Source organism: Neopelma chrysocephalum, unplaced genomic scaffold (genome assembly GCF_003984885.1).
Source record: "Neopelma chrysocephalum unplaced genomic scaffold, ASM398488v2 Primary Assembly neopelma1_138, whole genome shotgun sequence".
Lineage (NCBI taxonomy): Eukaryota > Metazoa > Chordata > Aves > Passeriformes > Pipridae > Neopelma > Neopelma chrysocephalum.
The window spans coordinates 6,033,889-6,056,578 of NW_020897800.1; the positions used below are offsets into that span (position 1 = coordinate 6,033,889).

At 52.6% G+C, this 22,690-nt stretch overlaps 1 protein-coding gene across 2 annotated transcripts in view; it reads right to left on the bottom strand.

The window, feature by feature from the left end:
- Positions 1–272: 272 nt before the first annotated feature.
- Positions 273–22,690, bottom strand: part of ETS1 (ETS proto-oncogene 1, transcription factor) — an 83,190-nt gene continuing 60,772 nt past the window's right edge. For both annotated transcript variants that reach the window (XM_027699378.1, XM_027699379.1), the window contains 5 exons: positions 21,980–22,057; positions 20,623–20,868; positions 16,722–16,982; positions 6,357–6,475; positions 273–5,156 (listed from right to left, as the gene is read on the bottom strand). In XM_027699378.1, the coding sequence (XP_027555179.1) occupies positions 4,941–5,156; positions 6,357–6,475; positions 16,722–16,982; positions 20,623–20,868; positions 21,980–22,057 (920 nt within the window). In that variant the 3' untranslated portion in view covers positions 273–4,940. The remainder of the gene's footprint in view (positions 5,157–6,356; positions 6,476–16,721; positions 16,983–20,622; positions 20,869–21,979; positions 22,058–22,690) is intronic.

A 22,690-nucleotide genomic window follows, 5' to 3' on the forward strand; every position in this document is an offset into this window, starting at 1 on the left:
AATTATATGCTAATATAGATGATATAATTGTAATATACAAATCTAAATATTGTTATAAATATTATAAATTATATACTATTATAGATGATATAATTGTAATATAGGATTCTAAATATTGTTATAAATATTATAAATAACATGATATTATTAAAGATATAATTTTTATAAATCCATCATTGTTGACATTTCTCCATTTTCCCATTGGTTTTGCCCCTTTCTGCCCCCCAAATTCCAAGAGGAAAATCATGGAATGACCACACGGACACCGGGAATTAGGAATTATTCTTCTTTTAATTTCACATGGTTTAAAATACGATATGAAATAAGGCTACAGTATATAAAAAACTCTCCAGCAAAATGATGTGCCAGCATCAGCAATTCAAACAGAACCAATCCCCCCCTTCTTTAACAATTCATTGCAGGAGGGATTGCTTTTTAATTTTGTATCCTTTAAAAAAAAAAAGACCAAAACAGACCAAAACACACCACACAGACACACACACACGTCGCTACATCTCTAAGCTACCTCAGCTCAGGGGTTTTTTTTAAAAAGCACCTGCTTTTTCCTTTTTTTTTCTTTTTTTTTTTTTTTGTTAAATCTCACTTTTAAACTTCTTTTTTTTTCCCCCTCCCCCCACTTTTAAAAAATATAAATTATATGAAAATACAAGTTGGAAAATAGTCGAACAGCACAATATAACAATCTCTTTTTTTTTCTTCTTCTTCTTCTTCTCTGTTTATCAGCTTAAAAAAAAAGTGTAAAAACAAAATAAAACCAAAAAAAAGACTGTTTTTTTTCTTTTTTTTTTCCTTTTTTTTTTTTTTTTTTTTTTACTGAGGCAGTTAATTCCTGGAGATATTCCATTATAACATATATGTATACATAGATTTATCATTTATTTAAACCTCTTTGGAATGTAGACAACAGCTCAGGGGTATCATATAGACCCTACCAGAGAGCAGAGCATGCCAAGGCATCCCAATTTTCCAATGGAATAAGCAAAACCTGGGAGAAAACCCCTCCAAAAAAAAGCAAGAAGCAGAAGATGGAGATGTTTCCTGGATTTCTTGGGGCTTTCTGGGACCCTTTTTTTGTTGGAGGAGTTGGTTTGGAAAACGTGAGGAGGATAAATCTCATTTTAGCTTTTCTTTTTTGGTTCTTTCTCCACCTGAACGGTCATGACTGGATGAGGATGTGTGGGAATAACATGGATTTACACTTGGACATGCAGGAGTGTCCAAGGATTATGGTGGTCCCACCCAAGGGGATGGAGAGAGATGGGCAGCAGAAAAGTGCTCGTGTTTTTGATCATTATTGGGGTTTTTTCCCCTCTTTTATGGTCCCAAATATCGACCGTCGAGGCCCCCGAGAGCTGTTTGCAAAGAAGGGTTCAGGCTCTGCCAGGGGGACCAAGGGCCATCAACCACATGGAGAAGAGCAGAAAACGAGCAGGACACAGAAAATATTCCCAAAAAACCCCCAAAGCACCTGAGACATCCCAAAACAAGGCAAACCCACCCGATTTCCACCGGCCACGGGGGTGGAATTCATCCCCAGGCAGAGAAACCAGCCCAGGGGTGAGTCCCAGATCATCATCCCCCTCCAATCCAGCCCTCTGGATATCCCAGCACAGGTGGGATCCCAAATTTCCATGGAGCTGAAGGCCAGGAGGTCGGAGGGTGTGGGCTGAGCAAGGTTGGGCCAGAACAGCCCTCGCCAAAGGCCAGCAGGGAAGGCAGGAGGAGAAGGAAAAAGGAACAAAATCAAAAGAAACAAAGACAAATCTGCAAATTTCCAGTGTATAAACAGCAAACACCTCGGGGATGGTCCCTGGAGTGGGAATAAAAAGGAAAGGAAAAGAGAAAATGATGGACCTGATGTCCCTGGCATGGGATGGCGTCAGGAAATGATGGAGAAACTCCAGCCAGGGGCTGCTTCCAAAAACCAGAGCTGCTCCCCGTGGCTCACCCTTTCCAACCTCTAAACCACCTCCCCAAAATCACTGGGAACACAGCTTGGAAACCTGGAGTAATAAGCATGGTGGGGTGGAAGTGGGATTAAGACTGGCAACGATGGGTTGTACCTGAACCTGCGCTTCCTTCTACTGGAGGGAAATTTTATCCCAGTTTTTTGCTTGAAAAAGGCACTTCAGCTGCAGTGGAGCATCCCAGCAAAGCAGGAGGGATGTCCTGGGACAGGGCACAGTGCCAGGGCAGGAGCTGGAGTGCCTGGCACCTTTCTGGGGGTGTAAGGGGGTTCTAAGTGACCCATGCTGGGGAAGCTCAGGGCACTTTGCAGCAAGACAGGACCCTGAACATCCCCCAAACCCCTCCAGCTGCTGGAAATCCAACCCACCCGGAGTGTCCTGCTGGGATGCCCTGTACCAGCTCCTCCCCTGTGCCCTCTGTGCCCTCCCATCTCCCTGCACTCCTTTCCAGCTGCTCAGAGGACACAGTGGAGCTCAGCCCTGGTGCCTCACTGATGGAGGGGACTCAGCCATGACATCCCAATTTTCCTCTCCTCTGCTTTCCCTACCCAGGAGATGAGCCCGGGCTTAACTTCCAGTGGGCAGCATCCCTTTCCTCCTTTGGGGCATGTTCCCTTCACCTTCCAGCCATCCCCTCTTCCCTCCTTTCCATCCCTCCCACCTTTTCCTCCCTTGGGCTCAGTGGGACAAAGCACAGCCCGGGAGCCAACGGTGTAACAACCTCCCTTTGCAAACCCCCCTGGGCTGGAGCTCCCTCTTGGCCCCTCCACCAGCATTTTCTTTTCAAGCAGCAGCAATTTTGGGGCTGACCTGCCCTAAAATGACCAATTTTAGGATCCCAAGGTGCTCTGGAGGAAATGGATGAGGGTCCAGGACCTCTGAGCATCACCTTGAGATTGGGCTCCCCCTCCAGCCCTGCCCCTGCTCTGGGGGGAAGTGCCTGAATATTTTGGCTCTTTACACTCAGTGTCCTGTCCTTCCAAGCTGATCCTTTGGGATCAGGCAGGCATTGCCCACCACCATCCCTGGAAAGCCTCTGACCCCACTGCTGCCCCACAGTGCCCCTGGAATGACCTCCATGCCCTAAAACACACAGACTGACAAACAACACGAAAAGAAGGTACTTTTGGTTCAAACACGTAATACTGGCTTGGAATGCAAAGGCTGGGGGGGGGGAAGACTCCAGTGGGCAGCCAAATCCTCATGGATCAGCTCTGGGGTTGGACCTGGATGTGGGAACACCCATTGATCCTCTAAGGCACCCCAGAGCACCCCAGGAAGTGCTTGGCACAGCAGGATTGACCCCTCCAAACAAAAACCAGCTGCAGCAAAGGTTTGGAGGGCAGAGGGAGCAGCTCCCACTGGGATTGATCCCAAAATCATCTCCCCTGAGCACAAGACCTCGTGTTTGCCCCGGGTTTGCCTCGTGTCCCTCACAACTGCCAGGGCTGGGCTCCCAAAATCCACAAAGAGCCCATTTGCAGGGATAATTTCCCCTCTCCTGTGCCCAGGCAGGTCAACACACACAGCACTACAGACAGAGCTGGTCACAACAGGAAGGAAAAAAAAACATTTCCCTTCGGGTTTTTAACTTTTTCCTGATTTTTTCCCCTCAATTCACTGCTGTGTTTTCCATTTGTCACCTGGAAAACACAGGAATTTCTCCCCGTTGGAAAAAAAAAACCAAACAAGCCTAATTTTCTGTAAGCACCAAAGTGATCCTTGAGCAAAGAAATTATTTGGAAAACCCAAAAAAGATATTTTCCATGGAAATCTTGAGAGGCTTTGTGCAGCCAGGCAAAGAAAAAAAAACAAAAAGGAGATATTTCAACCAGCTTTATCAGCACAGAGTGTGGGACTGGAAATGAGGGTGGCACACCCAGCCAGCATCACCAGGAGCCAGTTTGGAGTTAATTTTCCTTCACATCCAAGTTGGAATGTTCCAATTCTCCAGTGGGGTCTACATAAACTAAATATTTATTTTTTTTTTTCCTTTTCCTCACTGTGATAAAATTCTCTGCTGGCATAACAGAAACAAACACACACAATATTGCAATACTGAGACCATCTTAGAGCTTAAGACTATTTAAAAAAAAAATAAAAAAAAAACCCAAATACTGGCACAAAATTTAATAAAATAAAACTTTAACAAATTAAAAAATAAAAAATAAAAAAGAGTCTTGATCCCTCCTAGGAAAAAAAAAATCTGTCTCTTGTAGAAAAGAAGACAATGGACAGAAAAGTGATGGAACAAGAACAGCAGTTCTTGTGTTTTTCCTATATTGCCCCTCCCCAAAGCAGGAATATTCTCCCAGTTGGTTTTTCCCCTCCCCAACCCCCCCAAAAAAGGTTGAAAATCCTGAAATCCTCGGGAATATTGTCATTTCTTGAACTGTCAGTTTGTGTGAACAACCACAGGGATCCGTTTGATCATGTTTTTTCTAAACAGCAAAGGGCGGGGAGGGGGTGGTTGGTTTTTTTAAATGAGCTCCATTTTTCTGGCTTTCTTAAACTCAGAATTTCACCCCAAAACAGCCTGTCTTGGAGCTTGCAGGAAATAACCATAAAGCCCATCCTTCTCTGAACCAAAATGGCCAAAATTTGCCTCTTCCTCCACCCTCTCCCCCAACATCCTCAAAGCATCAAATCTGAGTCGCTCTTGAAAAAAAAAACAACGTAACGAACGGAGAGAATTTCGCCCCCAAAAAGCCTGTCTTGGAGCTTGCAGGAAACAACCACAAAGCCCATCCTAACTCTGAACCAAACTCTGGCCAAAAGTTTGCCTCTTCCTCCACCCGACAACCCTCAAAGCATCAAATCCGAGTTGCTCCCGAGAAAAACACACAACGTAACGAACGGCGAAAAGAACAGCAAAAAACGCGGGGAAAAAAAAATGAACCAACACAGTCCCAAAGGCTCTCCAGGAGGACAGGGGGTGGCCCTGGGTCCTCTTCACTCGTCAGCATCGGGTTTGACGTCCAGCATGGCGTGCAGCTCCTCGGGGGTGTAGCCCAGCAGGCTCTGCAGGTCGCACACGAAGCGATACACGTAGCGCTTCCCGGCCGTCTTGTGGATGATGTTCTTGTCGTAGTAATAGCGCAGCCCCCGGCTCAGCTTCTCGTAGTTCATCTTGGGCTTGTTTTTCCTCTTGCCCCATCTCCTGGCCACCTGGCAGAGGGGGTGAAAGGGAGGAAAGGTCAGAGTGGCTCGGTTGGGAGGTTCTCGGCTGGGGACGAGGGGAAGGAGAGGATTTTCCTCATCATTGTTTAAGTCATCGTTGAGATGGACACGGACGGGCCATGAGCATCAGGGCTTGGAACAACCAACCCAGAGCACAGCAGAGGGTTCAGTCTGGAGAGGAGGAGACTGAGGGGAGACCTCACTGCAGTTCCAATTCCTGGGCAGGGGCAGAGGAGGGGCAGGGACTGAGCTCTGCTCTGGGGGGACCAGGGACAGCAGCCAGGGAATGGCTGGAGCTGTGCCAGGGCAGGCTCAGGTTGGATCTCAGGCAAAGGTTCTTCCTCCAGAGGCTGGTTGGGCACTGCCCAGGCTCCCCAGGGCAGTGGGCACAGCCCCAAGGCTGCCAGAGCTCCAGGAGGGTTTGGATGATCCTCTGGGGCACAGGGTGGGACTCCTGGGGATGGGCCTGTGCATGGACAAGAGTTGAACTCGATGATCCTCGTGGGTCCCTCCTGACTCAGCATATTCTGGGATTCCATGAGGATACACAGAATCATTTAGGTTGGAAAAGCCCTCTAAGATCAAGTCCAACCATTGTCCCAGCACAGCCAATCCCACAACTAACTCATGTCCCCAGGTGCCACATCCACAGGGCTTTTAAATCCCTCCAGGAATGGGGACTCCACCACTGCCCCAGGCAGCTGTGCCAGGGCTGGACAACCCTTTCTGTGAAGAAATGTGAAGAAATTTTCCCAATATCCAACCTAAACCTGCCCTGGTGGAACTTGAAGCCATTTCCTCTTGTCCTGTCACTTGTACTTGGGAGCAGAGACCGACTCCCACCTGACTCCAACCTCACCCAGGGAAGGCAGCAAATATCCCATCTGTTCCCCAAAACCAGTGGACAGTCCCCCCTCTCACCTGTCCACAGCCTATTTGAAGAGCTTTGCCACTGCTCCTCTCCCTGGGGTGTTCCAGCTCCTTCCCACCAACTTTGGGCACAAATCACTGCTCCCAGGGTGTCACTGCTGCCCCGTTTTTAACCAGGTTTCAGTTGGTTTCCCCACATACCCAAGGCCAGAAGAACATGATTGTGCAAATCCCAGTCCCAAAGAAAGGAGTAGTGGGTTATCCACACCAATATCTCTGAGGAATTTGGGTTGTGCACTTGATTCCAAGGAACTCTACCTCATCTGGGTCGGAAAGTTTGAATTCCCAGCCATCGCCCGTCCAGCTGATGAAGGACTGACAGGACTTGTCAGTGAGCAGTTCCAGCAGGAATTGCCACAGTTGGATGGGTCCACTGCCTACAAAGACAAAGGAGACATTAATGGGACATTAATACCAGGAAAAGCACAGCTCCTTCTATCCCGGATGGGGGAAAAAAATCCCATGCAAATGGTGTTCACTGGAAGAAAAGAAAACCTCCTGCTGTCAAAACCAGCATCAGCAGCCACAGGGCAAGATGTGGGCTGAGCTGACAGCTGGGGAGTTCAATCCTGCAGGTAACAGAGCTTCCTGTTTGCAGGAAGAGCTGAATATTCATGCCCTGGAATGCTTCACTTCGAGTTACATAAATAGGATTATTTTTCTGGCAGGGGAAGAGCGAGGAGTCATTGTCTTGGCACAGGAGCACCCAGCCCTCTCCATGCCAAAGAGCTGCTGGCCATGAGGTGAACTCCAGCACACTCCTGCTTCCCGACCTTCCCGAGATAAGGGGGGACCCAGGTATGACAATTATTTGGCCTCTTCCCAGGGCGTGTTGCTGCAGGAATGGGCAAGGCTGGCTCTGAGGGGGAAGGCACAGACAGAGCTCCCCAGGGCAGAGCTCAGCAAACCCAGGGGAAACCTCCCTGTGGCTGCTGCTTCCCCTGATCCAGCTGGAGAGGCAGGAGGGGATGGAGAGCATCCCATGCCATGGACATTCCACCTCTCCTGACAATGCTGTTGTCTCCACGTTTCCAAAATCATCGCTAATTTTGACCAACAGGAATTTGCCTTGGGGTCCCAGTGCCCCCCAGTGCTCCCCAGCCTGGTCTTGGCTGGATTCATGGAGAGGTTTCACAATACTTATCTCTTCCTTGGGCCTGTGGGTGGATCTCCCCATGGCAAATCTTAGCAAATCATGGGAAACCTCCCTGTGGCTGCTGGTTCCCCTAATCCAGCCGGATTATGATGGACAGCATCCCATGCCATGGATGTTCCACCTCTCCTGACAACGCCACGGTTTCCATTTTTCCTCTGATTGCTAATTTTGGCCAACAGGAATTTGCCTCAGAGTCCCAGAGCCCCCCAGTGCTCCCCAGCCTGGTCTTGGCTGGATTCATGGAGAGGTTTCACAACATTTATCTCTTCCTTGGGCTCGTGTCCCAACCCAAGGTAGAGGAGAAGCCCTGGAGCCAAAATCTCTTTGATGAGCAACTTCCAAACCCGGCCACACCCAAAATATTGCACTTAGCCCTGGGCAACGTGTTTTGGGAGAGATCCTGTTGTGTTTGAAACCCGGTCTAGGATGTATCCCTAATAATAACAATAACAGAGCCAGACGATGGATGATTTATCCCAGGAGGAATTGCACAGGCTGGATTAGGCCGGGATGAACCCAGTGCTGACAGCGACAAGCACAAGCTTCAAGCAGGGAATAAACGAGCCATGGGCTCAGAAAAAGGGATGGAGCCCAGCCTGTTTCCAGGAATGACAATGGGAGCTGTCAGAGCTGTGGCTGTGGGATAACCCAAGGAGGGAAGAGTTTGGAATGACTCAAAAGCAGCCGAGCTGGCGGGAGGAGGAAATGAGGGAGCTGGCTCCAGGACAGGGGAATCGTGGGTCCCATCCAGCCCTTCCCAAATTGCTTCCCTCCTGTCACCTCTGGGGAACTGCTCCTGGGTTTTGGAGGCACTGGGTTCCCTGCCAAGCCCTGGGGGTTATCAGAGTCACAGGCAGGAAAAAGTAGGGAGCTCCCAGTGTCATTTCTGCCTGGAAATGGGGAGAGACTCGGCGGGAAAGGCTCCAGCCAGTCGCTCCCGGCAGGAGCTGGCCAAGACAGGGATTCCAGTAGGGATGGAGTTGGGTTATCCCAGCCAAAATGAGGGAGGAAATTCAAATGATGCCTTTGCCTCTCATCTCAAAGGGAAGACCCAAAAGCCTGGCCTGAAATGCCACCACATCTCAAAGCTTGGACCTGTTTACAGCAGAGAAAACATTGGGAAAAAGGTTTTTCCGGCCACCTGAGGTGTTCCATGGGGAACGGCAGGTGAATTCCCAAGGGGATGGTTTATCTTGGCCCATATGAATTTACACCAATTTCTTGGCCCCTCTGCCTTTACACCAATTCCCTGCCCAGAGCCAGGGAGCCTCCAAGCCCCAAATCAGGGTAACAGAGACGTGGCCAAGGAGCCAAGGCTGAAGTGAGACCAGGTCCATCCCCTCAGATCTGTCTCTCTCCTGCCCAACCAAAGGACAAGGATTTTTTGTTGATTCTCTCCCCAAAATCAGATGGATGGAAGCCCATCCCCCAGAGACCAGGTTCTGGGGTAAGGAAGTGCCCTCCAAACCCCTCTGGACCATCCTGGCTCTGCAGGAGCCTTTGGAGGCTCCAGTGGCACTGCCCCTGAGCCAAGTGGCCATTGCAGTTCCTGCTTGGCTTCCAGCTGGCAGGGACATCTTTCCAGGGGGAAACCCAGGAATTCTTGCCCTCTCTCCAGCAAGCAAAGCAGGGCTCCTGCCACCCTCTGCTGGGTACTGTGGGATTTCCAAAGGAAGCAGTGTCATCCTTGGAACAGGGATTCCCAAGGTCTATTCCGAGCTGCCTGCGGGACACGTAAAACCCCAAATTCCTCTGTGTTGGACAAGCAATTATGTGAAGAATGTGTTTACTGCAGGGCTCCAGGCATGTCCCAGCTCCTGTAAACACACACCCTCCCTGCCCCAGGGGAGGGCAGAGGGGCCCTGCAGATGTGCCAGCCAGGGCACCTTGAAATGTCAGCCAGGCACGAGGTGGCAGGAGCCAAACCCTGGCACATGCCCGAGCCTGTGTGCCCAAAACCAGGAGGGCAGGAAGGTGAATGGAACAGGGAAAGGGTGCTGGAAGTCCAGGCACCATCTGGTGCAGCTGCAGTTAGTGCTGGGAGGGAGCTCTGCAGAAATGAGCTCCTTTCACCTACTCTGCAGACTAGCAAGGAGCAGGGAGATCCTTGGAAATCTCCTCTTTTCCCATAGGATTTCAAGCTAACCCTTGGCTCGTGGTGATGCCACTCCTAGATGTCACAACTCCAAAGCTGCCAGGCTTTGTGTGCACCCAGGAGCTGGGAGCAGCGCCCATTTTCCATCCCTTCTTCTTCACCCCTTTCTCTCATCCCCATCCAGGGCTGGAAATCCCCCTTGGGATGCCTGGTTGGGATCACTCCATGCCACAAGCAGACACAGACTGTTCCAGGCTGGCACAGCTCAGTGGGTGCAATCCACCCCAGGACCCATTGGTTGTCTCCAAACCCACCCCAACTGGGGTGTTCCTGCAGCCTGGGTTTGGATGCAGCTCCAAGCGTGGAGTAGAGGGACACAAGGCAACTTTTATGCCCCATGCACTTCCAGGAGATTCCCAGAGGAACTCCAGCCCTGGCTGGGGAATGGGGGCAGCCCCTGCTGCACAAAGGACAAGGGAGGATCAGAGGGTGGGGGGTGACCTCCAGCACCCCTGGGGCTGCTCAGAATAGCACCCGCCAGAGGGGCCACAATGGGGGCCCTGTCTGGCCCTGGTGGCACTGAACAGGGTCCTTGAGCAGGGAGTGTCACACCACAGGAATTCTCCGGCGTCAGGGGGAAAATATTCCTCTGGAGCCGGAGCACAGGCGGCTCCTCCAGCGGGAACAGCCAGAGCTCCCGCGGCACCAGCCCCCTGAGGGCACCGGGGGTGTCCCCAGGGCTAAGGCTGTGGTGCCACACCATTCCTTGGTCAGGTTTGGAGGTTCCCCCACCCCATTCCCAAGCACTGGGAAATTAAACCGGTGCAGTGCTGGTGGCACCACCCGGCTGGGGCAGATGGTGCCAAACCGGGGAGGGCACAGCCCCAAACGAGTCATCCCCACTCTCTCTCGAGGTGGTTTCACACACCACCCCTCTCAACGGCCTCTGGTTTGTTTTCCTTCTTTCAAACAAGAAAAGAAGAGAAAAAATACCCACCTGAAAATACCCCCCCCAGCGCTGCACCTCTGCTGGGGCTCTGCGGTTTGTGGTTCCAACCCAACAAAACAAGTGCTCGTGGCAACGTCTCCAAAACAGCCCTCACCTCCCTCACGTGAGTGTCACCTCACTCCCCCTGCCCCAGCCCCCTGCCATGGCACCGTGGTCCCCAATTCCCCCAAAGTGTCGGGACACAGCAAAGCTGGTCCCCATTGTTTGTCAGACCAGGCTCAGTCGCCTCCTCCACAGCTCCTGCCAGGATTGGGGCAGCAGTCACACACTGGGAAGTGCTGGGAGGGCAGTGGTGGAGCTCAGGTGGAGGCACCTCCAAAAAACAGGTGCGAAAAGAAGCAGGGAAGGACCCAGAAAGCACCTGCCTTGGGGAGCAACTTGCTTTTGGCTGTGATTATAGTCAGGACAAGAGTCAGGTGGGCAACTCTGAGCAAGAGCTGCTTTCCTGAGGCACCTCCTCTGCTCTGAGGAAGAAGATGTTGGGAGGGCTGGTCACAGAACCTCCCAAGTTAGAAGGGATCAAGTCCTGGCCCTGCACAGGACAACCCCAACAATCCCATCACGTGCCTGAAAGCATCGTCCAACCTTCCCCTGAGCTCCAGAGGCACCTGGCAAAGCTCAAGAGGGGGGGTTTCATGAGCTTCCCATCCCCCCTGAGGGCGGCCCTGCAGGCCCTGAGCTGCTGTGCAACCCCAACCAAAGCAGAGACACAGCCAGAGCTGCTGTTCCCCCCGCCCGGGGGGGCTCAGCCCCTCCACGCTTGGGCAGCGGTGCGTGGGGCCGGGTGTGTTTGCACGTCTGGCAGGTGGAGCAGCAGCCACTGAACCAGTCCCACCTTCGAGCTCCACACCCTGGGGAGGGGAGAAGGGCCCCAGAGGCAGAAAGCAGCAGGAGCTGCTGCTGGTCACCCCTGAGGTCACAGAGATGACCCAGAGGAGCAAGGTCACACCACCTCCTGCTCTGCACGGGGTCAGAGGAGCTGCTGTGCTGGGGAAGGGACTGGAGCACAAGTGCTGTGAGGAGAGGCTGAGGGAGCTGGGGGGGCTCAGCCTGGAGAAGAGGAGGCTCAGGGGAGACCTCCTCACTCTCTGCAACTCCCTGACAGGAGGGGGGAGCCGGGGGGGGTTGGTCTCTCAGGAAACCAGCAGTAGGACAAGAGGGCTTGGTCTTCAGCTGTGCCAGGGGAGGTTTAGGTTGGATATTAGGAGGAAGTTCTTTATAGAAAGAGTGCCCAGCCCTTGGAATGGGCTGCCCAGGGAAGTGGTGGATTCTCCATCCCTGGAGGTGTTGAAGAAGACACTGGATGTGGCATCAGTGCCATGGTCTGGGTGACAAGGTGGTGTTGGGTCAAAGGTTGGACTCAATGATCTCAGAGGTCTTTTCCAACCTCGTTGATTCCATGATTCTGGCTGCTGGGGTGGCTTCCTGCACCTCCAGATCCCCCTGCCCCAAGGGCAGGTGCCCACCCAGGCACACTGCTCCAGCAGAGCAGGAAGGATGCTGGTGTTTCCAGGAATGCTGCTGCCCAGGCTCTGGATGCCAGGGACAGAGGGATCAGTGGGGTGTGGTGGGAGAGGGGCTGCTGATGGAATTTTGGATGCTGATGACCACAGCATGTGGGGGAACTGGCTGGTGGGAGCTTCAGAGCAGCAGCACAGCAACAAGGGGAGGGGAAGCAGCACACAAAGTGTCCTGACAGAGACCCACTTTCTTTGGCACCAACTCGACTTTCTTGCAAAACAGCAGCTGTGCTTTCACTGCGGGGTCACTGATAACATCACCCAGAAACACAGGCTGCTCAGAGCCTTTGCACCACACACAACTCGGGGCACAGGGGTTTGGCAGCAAATTTGGGCCCCATGGACCAAACCCCATGAATGCTGAGAGCGAGGACCAGGCTGGGATCTGGCCTGGGCAGGAAGGTTTGGGGAGAGAAGCCTCTGGGTGCTCAGGGGAGATAACATCTGTCAGAGGGGGCTGCTCCCTCCACTGCCTCCCAGATTCTGTCAGGGCAGGATGATAACAGGATAACATCAGTTTGACAGACACACTCAAGGGGCATTAACTCTTTAGGTGCTGAGAGTGGCTTTAAAGGCATCAGCAGCTTCCCCACCGGGCAAGGCCAGCACCACCCTCAGCCTCACAGACGTGGGATCAAGGTCTGGCTGACTCCACCTTTCCCATCCCTCTTTCCTGCCTTTCTCCCTGCACTGGAGGGAGGGGCCCTGCAGTCCCTGCTCAGTGAGGTGCAGCAGCAGCTCAGCCCAGCTGAGCTCTGGGCTGTGGCAGCTCAGACACGAGGGCTGTGGAAAGCCCCGGCAGCGCTCGGGTCCTGCACACACAGAGCAAACAAACCCCACAGCTCGGCTCCAACCCACACAGCTGCTCCACAGAACCAAAACCAGCTCAGAGCTCCGTGGCCATCACAAAGCTGAGCCTCCCCTGGGCAGGAGAGCAGAGCACGAGCAGCAGCAAATGCAGGGCTGGAAGGTCAGAGCCCAGCGGGGTCAGTCCCACCCCACTGCCTCAGACACAGGCTGCTCACCCTGACACACACCAGCTGGGTTTGCCCATGTGGCAGCAGGTCCCACACAGCTGCTGGTGGCCATGGGAGTCACCAGGAGCAGCACAGTGCAGGATCCAGGCACGGCACAGCCCCAGAGCTGAGCCTGGCTTAGCCCAGGCGGGCTCAGGGACAGAGGGGTCTCTGCCATGTCCCAGCACGAGCTGAGCACCAGCACCCACTCACCCCAACACCACCCACCCACCCCAACACTGCTCTGCTGCTCAACGAGGCAGCTTAGACTGAGCTCAGCTGAGCCAAGGTGAGGTTTAGCAGCCAACACACCCCCTTGAGCCCTGGTTTGCCTGAGTGTACCAGCTGCACCCTGTCTGCTGCAAAACCCCCAAATCTGCCTTGATGGACGATCACAGAATCTCCTGAGTTAGGAGGCACTCACAAGGATCATCCAGTCCAACTCCTGGCCCTGCACAGACACCCCAACAATCCCACCCTGTCCCTCAGAGCGTTGTCCAAACCCTCCTGGAGCTCTGGCAGCCTTGGGGCTGTGCCCACTGCCCTGGGGAGCCTGGGCAGTGCCCAACCAGCCTCTGGGGGAAGAACCTTTGCCTGAGATCCAACCTGAGCCTGCCCTGACACAGCTCCAGCTGCTCCTGTGAGTGAGACTCAAGCTGGCCAAGCTTTGGCTCCAGCCCCAGGTGTCCAGGGCTGGCCCTCCCTGCAGCCATGGAAACGGAACTTCACCAACTCCGGAGCAATCGCATTTCTCCTTCAAAGGAAAGATAAGAAAATTGCATCAACCTCTATCTGAGCAACCATGGCAACTTGTCAAACTAGGTCAAGATGTGGGGGCAGATAAGGCAGCTTTGAGAAGCTCTGGGAGCTGGTGAAGAACACATCAAACCCCAAGAACACACCAAACACCGACAGAGCTTCCGCCAAAATGCACCTTCTCAGCCCGGGCTGCGCCTCCCGGGGCAGATACCATCAGAGATGTGCTGTGACAGGGCACTGGGCCACCTCCCTGGGCCACCACCACGAAAACAGGGCCCTGGTAACAAAACCTGACAAATATTGTCGAGTTCTCAACTCCCAGAAAGCCCTGGAGATGGAGATGTGATGGCCCAGCCCCACAGGGGGCCTTTGGGTGCTGGGTGTGGGCTCAAGGAATCCACTGAGGGGGAAATGGAACATGAGGGTCTTGTTTGGGACCCAGGGCTGTCAATGCCCTGCTCTGCTCGTTTGGAGGCTCCACCTCCTCCCCAGAGCCCCAGCCAGAGCCCAGACACCGAGTTCCTCCGCTGGAGCTGCGAGACAGCACTTCCTCCCCCAGTAAAGTAAAAGGAGTGGAGAGCAAATCAAAGAAAGCACCAAAAGCTCTGCCTGAGTCCCCCACTCCTTGCTCAGCCGGCCCAAGACAGCCCCCAGCAGTTCTGGGCAGCCTGAACGGCATTTTTTGGCAGAAATGCATCAGCACAGAGTTTGAGAGTGCCCAGTTCTCCTCCAGTTTGTGACACAACAAGTCCTCACTCTCTCACTGCTCTCACAGCCACCCAGCTCTGCCCTGCACCCACCCTTGGCACGGAAAGCTGAAGGTGCTGACAGGCCAGAGGGCGTGGAAAGGGTCAGAGGACATCTCTGGAGTCACCTGCCTGCAAAGATCCCCTGCCCAGAGCCCACTCCCAATGGCAAAGGGGATGTGGTTGTATGAGGGCTGAGTATTGTTCAGCAGCCTTTGGAGAGAGCAAGCAGAGCCCCAGCCCAAGGATTTCTGAGTGATCCTGGATTTTTCTCTCCACATTTGAAGTCTCTCAAGTGAATCAGTGCAAATATAAATAAAAAATCAGGCGTTCCCACTTATTGATCCCACAGAAGTGCCTGGGCCAAGGGATGTTCTTCCCAGCTCAAAAGGGGGTTTCAAATGAGGTGAGGGAAAATGTTACACTGAACAGAGGGTTTGGAATTGTGCTCTGGCACTGCAGGAACCCAAGTCCCCCCTTCCTGGCAGCACCAGGCCAATGACAGCCTTTGGGGTGCTACTATTCCTTGGAAAAGCACAGGGTCCAGCTCTGACTTCAGCTCCTGCCTCTCTGCGGGGGTGGTTCTTTTCCACTCTTTTCCATAAGCTCCAGCAAATGTGGAGGGAAACATCCAGCTTGGAAAACAGAGCTCCTAGTTCTGCCAGCCCCTCTGTGCCTCAGTTTCCCCAGATGTTAAAATTCATCCAGTGCTCCCTCCCAGGCACTGGATACCCAAAGCACTTCCAAAGGCATTGCTGGGAGAAAATGGGAATAAAAATTGCAAGTCGTGGTCGCTGGTCCCTTTTTTCAGGAACAGCAATTTCCATGGCACAGCAGAGGATAAGAACCTGGGCATGGTCCCTCCTACCCCTCCTGCCTCTTCCCACCACATCCCCCGAGCCAAAATCCTCTCAGGAGCAGCAGAGCACACTTATATTTTGTATAGACTTTGTATATATTTTGTATAGACTTGGTCTCATTGAGCAGGCAGGGCTGAGCTTTCTTTCTAACTAAAGCTATGGCAACAAACCACTTCCTTTTTTACACTCCTAAAATTATCTCCCCACCTCTCCTTCCTCCTACCCCTCTCCCCACCCTCACAAAAAGCTCGAGATCAGCCCCAAGATGAGCCGAGCGTGGGAGGAGATTTCAGGGACAGTCACACCTCAGGATCTGCTCTGAACCTGCTGATCCTTATCTGCACAAACTCTTTCCACCGGCTGCTCCCAGCTGGGCCAGGGGAGATCAGTGTGTGCAGAGCAGGGGGAGCTGGCAGGAGCTGCCCTGAGTTCCACTCGGAGCACAGGGAAAAGCCATGGAAAGGATGAGCTCAGTTTTAGCTGGAAGCCCCATCCCATCTCCGTGGAGATGCCAGGTTGCTGCAGGGCTGTCACACCACAGGAGTTTCCATGGCCTATCACCTCCTCATCTCTCCCAGATGAGAATGGAAAATGTTGGGACTGCTTTGGCACCACCCCAGCCCTGCCTCACACCGAGGTACGGAGCAAAAACAAGGGATTCCCTGTGCCAGAAGGGGAGAGGATCATTCCCATCCCACCCAGCAGTGCTGGGGATGCAGCTGCTCCTGCCTGAGGGGGGAACCACGAGTGGCCAACACGGTGGCAGAGGGGGAATGTGGGCTCTCTGCCACCCTGGGCTCCCAGGGATCCGAGCAGACACCAGCTCCTTCCAGCCCCAGCCAGGTGGGAATGGAACAGCAGGCCTTCCCTCAGCCAGGTGCCACGTCCTGCAGGAGCTGTGGGATGCCCACCCTCAGAGGAGCTGCAGTCCTGGGGGGCTCTGTGCTCTCAGGGGTGCCTGAGGCATGGGGCTGAGCCCAGAGAGCCCCAAACACTCCCTCAGCCCAATAAACACAGACCTTGGGCACACCAGAGACCCCCAAACCCCTCACTCACACCACACTGCAACACAGAACTTGGGCACCCCAAAGACCTCCCAACACCTCTCACAGCCCAATAAACAGCAACAAAGACCTTGGGTACTCCAGAGAACCCCCAAAACCCCTCACTCACAATCCACTGAACCAGCAGCACAGATTCTGGGCACTCCAGGGGCCCCCAAACCCCTCCCTCACACCCCACTGAACCAACAGACCTTGGACACCCCAAAGACCCCCCAAAACCCCTCACTCACAGCCCAATAAACAGCAACACAGCCCTCGGGCACCCCAGGGAGCCCCAAAGCCCTCCCTCCCTCCCAGCCACTGCACCCACAGCCCTTGGGGCTCTGCTGGGTGCTGGGGACGATCCTGCCCCGGTGCTCCGCAGGGAGGAGGTTTCCCAGGGAATGGGGGATCCCTACCTGTGTATCCAGCCAGGGCAGCAGCAGGAATGACAGGCTTGTCCTTGTTCATGTCGGCCCGATCCCGAACATAGTCCTTGAAGGTGCCCTTGGGCTTGTGGCTGGGCAGGGTGGCAGGATAGTCCTCGGAGTCGAAGCTGTCGTAGGACGGGACGCGCTGCAGGCTCTGGAACGAGGACTGGCTGCTCCAGGACTGCGTCAGCCGGTCACAGCTGTCGTAGCTCTCGATGCTCTCGAAGGAGTCCTGGCCTCCCAGTTTGCCTGGGGAGCAGGAACAGCAGGTGAGGGGTGATGGGCAGCACAGGAGCTTCACCTGCCTGCTGGGCGGGCACCTGGGGCTGCCCCACCTCCCCTCAGCTCCCAGGGAAGGGCAGCCTGCACCTGGATCCATCATTCAGACCCCTGGAAAACTTCAGAGAGAGAGACAGAGGCAAACCCCCAAATCCTGCCTCTCTCTCCCCAGGGCTGATGCCCAGGGCTGACTGGAAATGATCCTCCTCTTTCAAAAAGGCAACATCAGAGAAATAATTCACTTTACATATTCCAGACTGAGTTCAGGTGCCTAAACATGGGCACTCCAGGGCCTCTTTATTCAGAGGGTGGGGAGGCCCTGGCACAGGTTTGCCCAGAGAAGCTGTGGCTGCCTCATCCCTGGAAGTGTCCAAGGCCAGGTTGGACGGGGCTTGGAGCCACCTGGGCTAGTGGAAGGTGTCCCTGCCCATGGCAGGGGGTGGGACTGGCTGAGCTTTAAGGCCCCTTCCAACCCAAACCATTCTGTTCCTTTATGATTTCCATGATTCTCTTCCTGCTGAAGGATATGGGGGTCCCCAATAAATCCCCTGTTCCCTCTGCCAGCCCCATATAAACACTGCCCAGGCCCATCCACGGGCACTGCACCAGCTCCTTCACTTTTGATGTTTCCTCCAGAACTCCACAGCAGCCCTTTCTTGCCATATGTTACAAGCAGCTTCCACCCCCAAATCCCCAGGGAGCATCAGATTTGATGGAGGAGGAGAGCAAAGGGCTGAGAGCTCAAGCAGCTCTTTTCCCAGTTCTGGTAAGGTGAGCACAGCTGGATTGTATCAAAGCTGCTCTCTGGGGTATTTTTAGTAAAAACCAGAACACGAGAGGCCAGATCCTCAGCAGTGCTGATTTACACCCACTGAAGACAGCAATACACCCTCTGTACTTAAAACAGAGCTAAAAAAGGAGCCAAAGAACAAGCTGAAGCTGCTCCTCTGATCTCCCTTACGCTGCTGATTGCTCAACATCTTTCCTGACAAACTACGAGCGTAACAGGATCATTCAAGTTCACTAATTTCCCAAACCAAGCTAAAAACAGCTGCTGGGATTGTGCAAGAGCTCCTGGAGAAATTTCCATTGGCAGAGCTACCCGCAGCCTGGGCCTGGCCAGTGGATCCCAGGGGAAGGGGAACATGGAAGGGTGCTGGCACACTCCCTAAATATTTGTTGTGTTGTAGTTTGAAGAGCACTTGCTGTGAAAAGACTCAACTAATGAAGGCTCTGCCCTGATTGCTGGCCTGGAATCCTCAGATTGTTTGGATCCATGGGTATATCCATGTTTCAAACTCACTTTTGTTTCTATGCCTTTTATTTTTTTTTTGAGAATTCCACAGGATACACTTCAATGCTTTCCTGAATCCTGCTAGAGGAGAACAACACTGCTGTGTGTGCACATTAATTGGCATAACCAGTTCCCTGAGCAGTCCTGCAGCACAAGCTCACTTAGAAAAGGACTTAAAAACCTGACAGGGATGTGGTTTGTGTCAGTCCATGGAAAATTCACCTCAATTTGGCCTAACTGAAAAAACCATGCCTTGCACTAGCCCAGGAGAAGCTTAGAAGAGTTTGACAGCTCCACTTTCTAGCCAGGAGCCCTCTCTGATAAGGCAGAGTGAAACAATTCCCATGGGACCACAGAATTCACTCCTAAAGCCCCCACAAAAGACAATTGACTGGCAAAGCCTCTCCCTGAGTGATGCTCAAGGGCCTGACTTTGTGAGAGACTCAACTTCTAAGATAATGCAAGGTAAAGACAGACATAAATCTACATTAACTGGGCTCTGCTTTCTATTAAAGCTTCTTTCCACCCTTCTGGGAGGATTTCTGCCACGAAAAGCCCTTTCCAGGGCTGAAATATGTGTTAATGTGAGCACAGCCTGTTGGAATCATTCTATCAGTGTCTTTGCTAACAACAGCATTAAGGGCTCTTTCTTCCCTCCCCTGAAACCATTTTTAGGTTTGCCACTGAGCACAGGCCCAAGGTACAGTTGCAAAAGCCTTCCTGGATCATTGCATTTCAAGGAGAATTATGAAATCACCTGTGCCAGAGAAAAGGTCAAGAAAAGGGAAATGCACTGACGAAATTCAGGCAGAAAAACAACCACAGAAAGAGAAGTTCACCCAAAATTATAACCCTGTGCCCTCCTGGCTCATCCAGGCCACCTCTGTCAGAAGGAGAGGTAATAACACAGATAATGACTTCCCTGGCAGATTGGAAGAGGAATAGGAAGCTGCAGTTGAGCTGCTCTGAGCCAGGATGTGCAGAGCAGAGCTGCAAAGGAGAGGCAGCATCTCCCCAGCTCCCAGAGCTGAGAAAGGGGTTTAAATGTTCCACATCCAGCCTGGCTCACAGCAACACGTCCCCACAAGGAATTTGAGGCTTGGGGACACCTGGATTCTATTCAGGGGGTGGTGGCAGGTCAGATCCCTTCCCTGTGCCCCAGGTTCCCTACCTGGAGTCAGGAGACGATGGAGCCCCTTTGTTGGTGACTTTGAGCTCCGTGGGTTCAGGTTTTGCTCTGATGGAGGTTGGGAGCACCTGCCCCTCACCCTGCACCAGGTGATGTGGCTACAAAGCACGGGGGCAGCTGGGCCCCATGTGCTCTGAATTTAATAATATTAATTGGAAAGGTATTTGGGCTCAGATCCTCCAAAGTGCTCAGGTGTTTAAATCCCATCACCTCAACCAGGAATCATGTACCTTTAACTCTTGGGAGATGTCAGGCTCTTGGGAGATGTAGCAGGAGGATTCAGGGGGTCCTTCAGCCCTGCTGCTGCCTCAGCCCCTGACATCTGCACCTCCTGACAAAGCCCAGGGCTTGGATTCAGCAGAATATCCATGGAGATAATGGACAAAGACTTTGGATCATCGAGTGTAAAACTCTTCAGAGCCCTTGACAGTAATTCCTGATGAGAACTTGTAAAGAATTTGTGGGGTTTTGCCTGATTTCCTAAAAAATGGGATTTATACAACCACCAGAAGTTTGTCCTCCCCAGTAGCTTTAAAGCTTAAAAATTTCACTCCAGTTTGACATCAAAGCCCAGCGCCAGAAACGCCACATTTTTGCAGATGTTGTAAAAACAGGCAGCGGGGGAGAGAAAAGAAAGACCTTCTTCATGTTTTCCCTGGAGGAGAGAAAAGAAAGACGTTCTTCAAGTTTTCCCTGGGAAGAAAGGCAGGGAGGGCTCAAAGCCACCAGGGAATCCAGCTCCAGAAGACACATGTGTTGGGAAAAGGCTCCCTGGGGACATCTCCCACGGGAGGGAAGGCAGCACGGGTGTTGTTACAGGGAGAACAGGAAGAAGGGCTCGGTCTTAAGCTGTGCCAGGGGAGGTTTAGGTTGGATATTAGAAAGAATTTCTTTCCAGAGAGGATGATCAGCCATTGGAATGGGCTGCCCAGGGAGGGGGTGGATTTCCCATCCCTGGAGGTTTTTAAGAAGAGACTGGATGTGGCATCAGTGCCATGGGCTGGGAACCACAGCGGGGTTGGATCAAGGGGTGGACTTGATGATCTCGGAGGTCCCTTCCAACCCAGCTGATTCTATGATTCTATGATTCTAAGCCAAGCAAACCCCGGGTTTAAACCCAGCTTTACCTCTGCTGGCACGTCCCATGCACATGTTGTCTGGTGTCACCACCTCCTGCTTGATGAAGTAGTCTGTCTGCAGGGGGTCCGTGGGCAGCGGGTCCCGCAGGATCACCGAGGGATAGTCGCTCTCGTACTTGAGGGACAGCAGCTCCTCGGAGCTGATGGGGTGCAGGGTCTGGTAGGACTCTGTGATGAAGCTGGGCTCCGAGAACTCCGAGGGAGGCACACACTGGGCATGTTCAATGCCATAACCTGGGGGCACAACAGGAACGTCAAAAACAATCCCCAAAGCTCAAAGAAACCCGGTCCCTCTCCAGCCTCCCCATCCCCAGGGAGACCTGTGGATATAAAACACCTGGAACAGCTGGGAACTAGTTTTGGGAAAGGTTTCTAAAAGCTACACAGGTGGTTTCTAAAAGCCTTTTGGCTGAGGTTTCTAAAAGTTTATCCTGTCCTATAAATGCAGTAATTTAACAAAATCAAGCTTCCTCAGCCATCATCAATGCTTCCCCCAAGGAGAGCTGCCAGAGGGGAAGAGCTGGAAAATCAAGGAGAATGGAATCTCACAAAGGAGATATAGGGCAAAACTGTTTCACTGCTGACTGTAACAGGTGAACCATTTCCATAGTCCCCTCTCCTCACTGGCCAGAGCCTGGAATCCTGATTCTCTGAATCATGGAATCACAGAATCATGGAATCCCAGGCTGGTTTGGGTGGGAAGGGAAATTAAAGACCATTTTTTTTCACCCCTTGCCATGGGCAGGGACACCTTCCACTAGCCCAGGTTGCTCCAAGCCCCGTCCAACCTGGCCTTGGACACTTCCAGGGATCCAGGGGCAGCCACAGCTTCTCTGGGCAACCTGTGCCAGGGCCTCCCCACCCTCCCAGGGCAGGATGTCTCCCTAACACCTAATCAAAATTGCCCCTCTCCAGCTCAGCTGGGGTTTTTAGCTGGTTCATGAAATACCTCCCAGATTTCCAATGTGCTTCCAGAACATCTCCAAACCAACGGCAGTGGGAAGTGCAGGAGTGCAGACTGAGGACTCATCTCTTTCCTTGCCAGGCTCCTTCCTAGCAATCCAGAATCAAGCCTTCTTCCCCCATTCCCTTCCTTTTTAAGCATGTTTTTAACAATTCCCAGGAATTGTACTCAGGAGTGTTGAGGTCTCTTTCAAGGCCTGCTGAGCTACAGCTTCAAACAAACACCACTTGCAAAATCAGACCCCAAAAATACAGATCGCTCCTAAATAAACCCAAAACCCAACAGGACTTTGCACAAGTCTCATGTGATGCAGACAAACCTCTCCCAGGAGGCACTTCCATGCCTGGAAGCACTGGAATGACTCTGCTAATTGAGACTTACTAACGAAGTAGTCGGAGGTGTAGCGGGATTCGGGATACGTCGTGTTGGCTCCGTTTGCTGGGTATGGTTTCACCTCTTCTGCAAAGAGGAAAGGAAGGAAATGTCACACATTTGTGCTTTGCAAGACTTGTTGTAACACAGAGAGGTCTGAACTTCCTAAAATGCTCCTCTCTGGGTTAAACTGGGACGTTCAAAGGAACAGAAATTAATTAAGAGCTGAAATCCCACAGAAACTTGATGCACTTCGGGAATTCTTGCTGCAGGTATGGCCAGATTTAAACCAAACCATCCCGACCCAAAGGGCAACAACTTTCTCAATCAGAGGCTCCAGGTGGTTCTGAAACACCAGTTGCATCATTTCCTTGCTTGCCTTGGTCTTTGTTGTCTTCCATCCTCCTGAGGGTTGCTGATCACACTTCCATGTGCGAGCTCCCAAAAAAACTCACCTTACAAGGGCAGTTGTTTCCCTGAAAACCCCTATTTTTAGACCAGCAGTAGGTGTGTGCAAGGGAGTGGGTAACACATACCAAACCCAGCTCCTCTAAGCCCTAATTAATGCTAATTCCCAGCCTGTGCAGCACCTGATGCAGGGAGAACATTCCATGTCCAAAAACACTTTGTCCCACTGTCCGTGACCCAACTCCTGGCCCAGACTCTACTGTGTATGTGTGGGCAGAATGCCAAATTTTAGCCTCTCTATAGGCATAATTC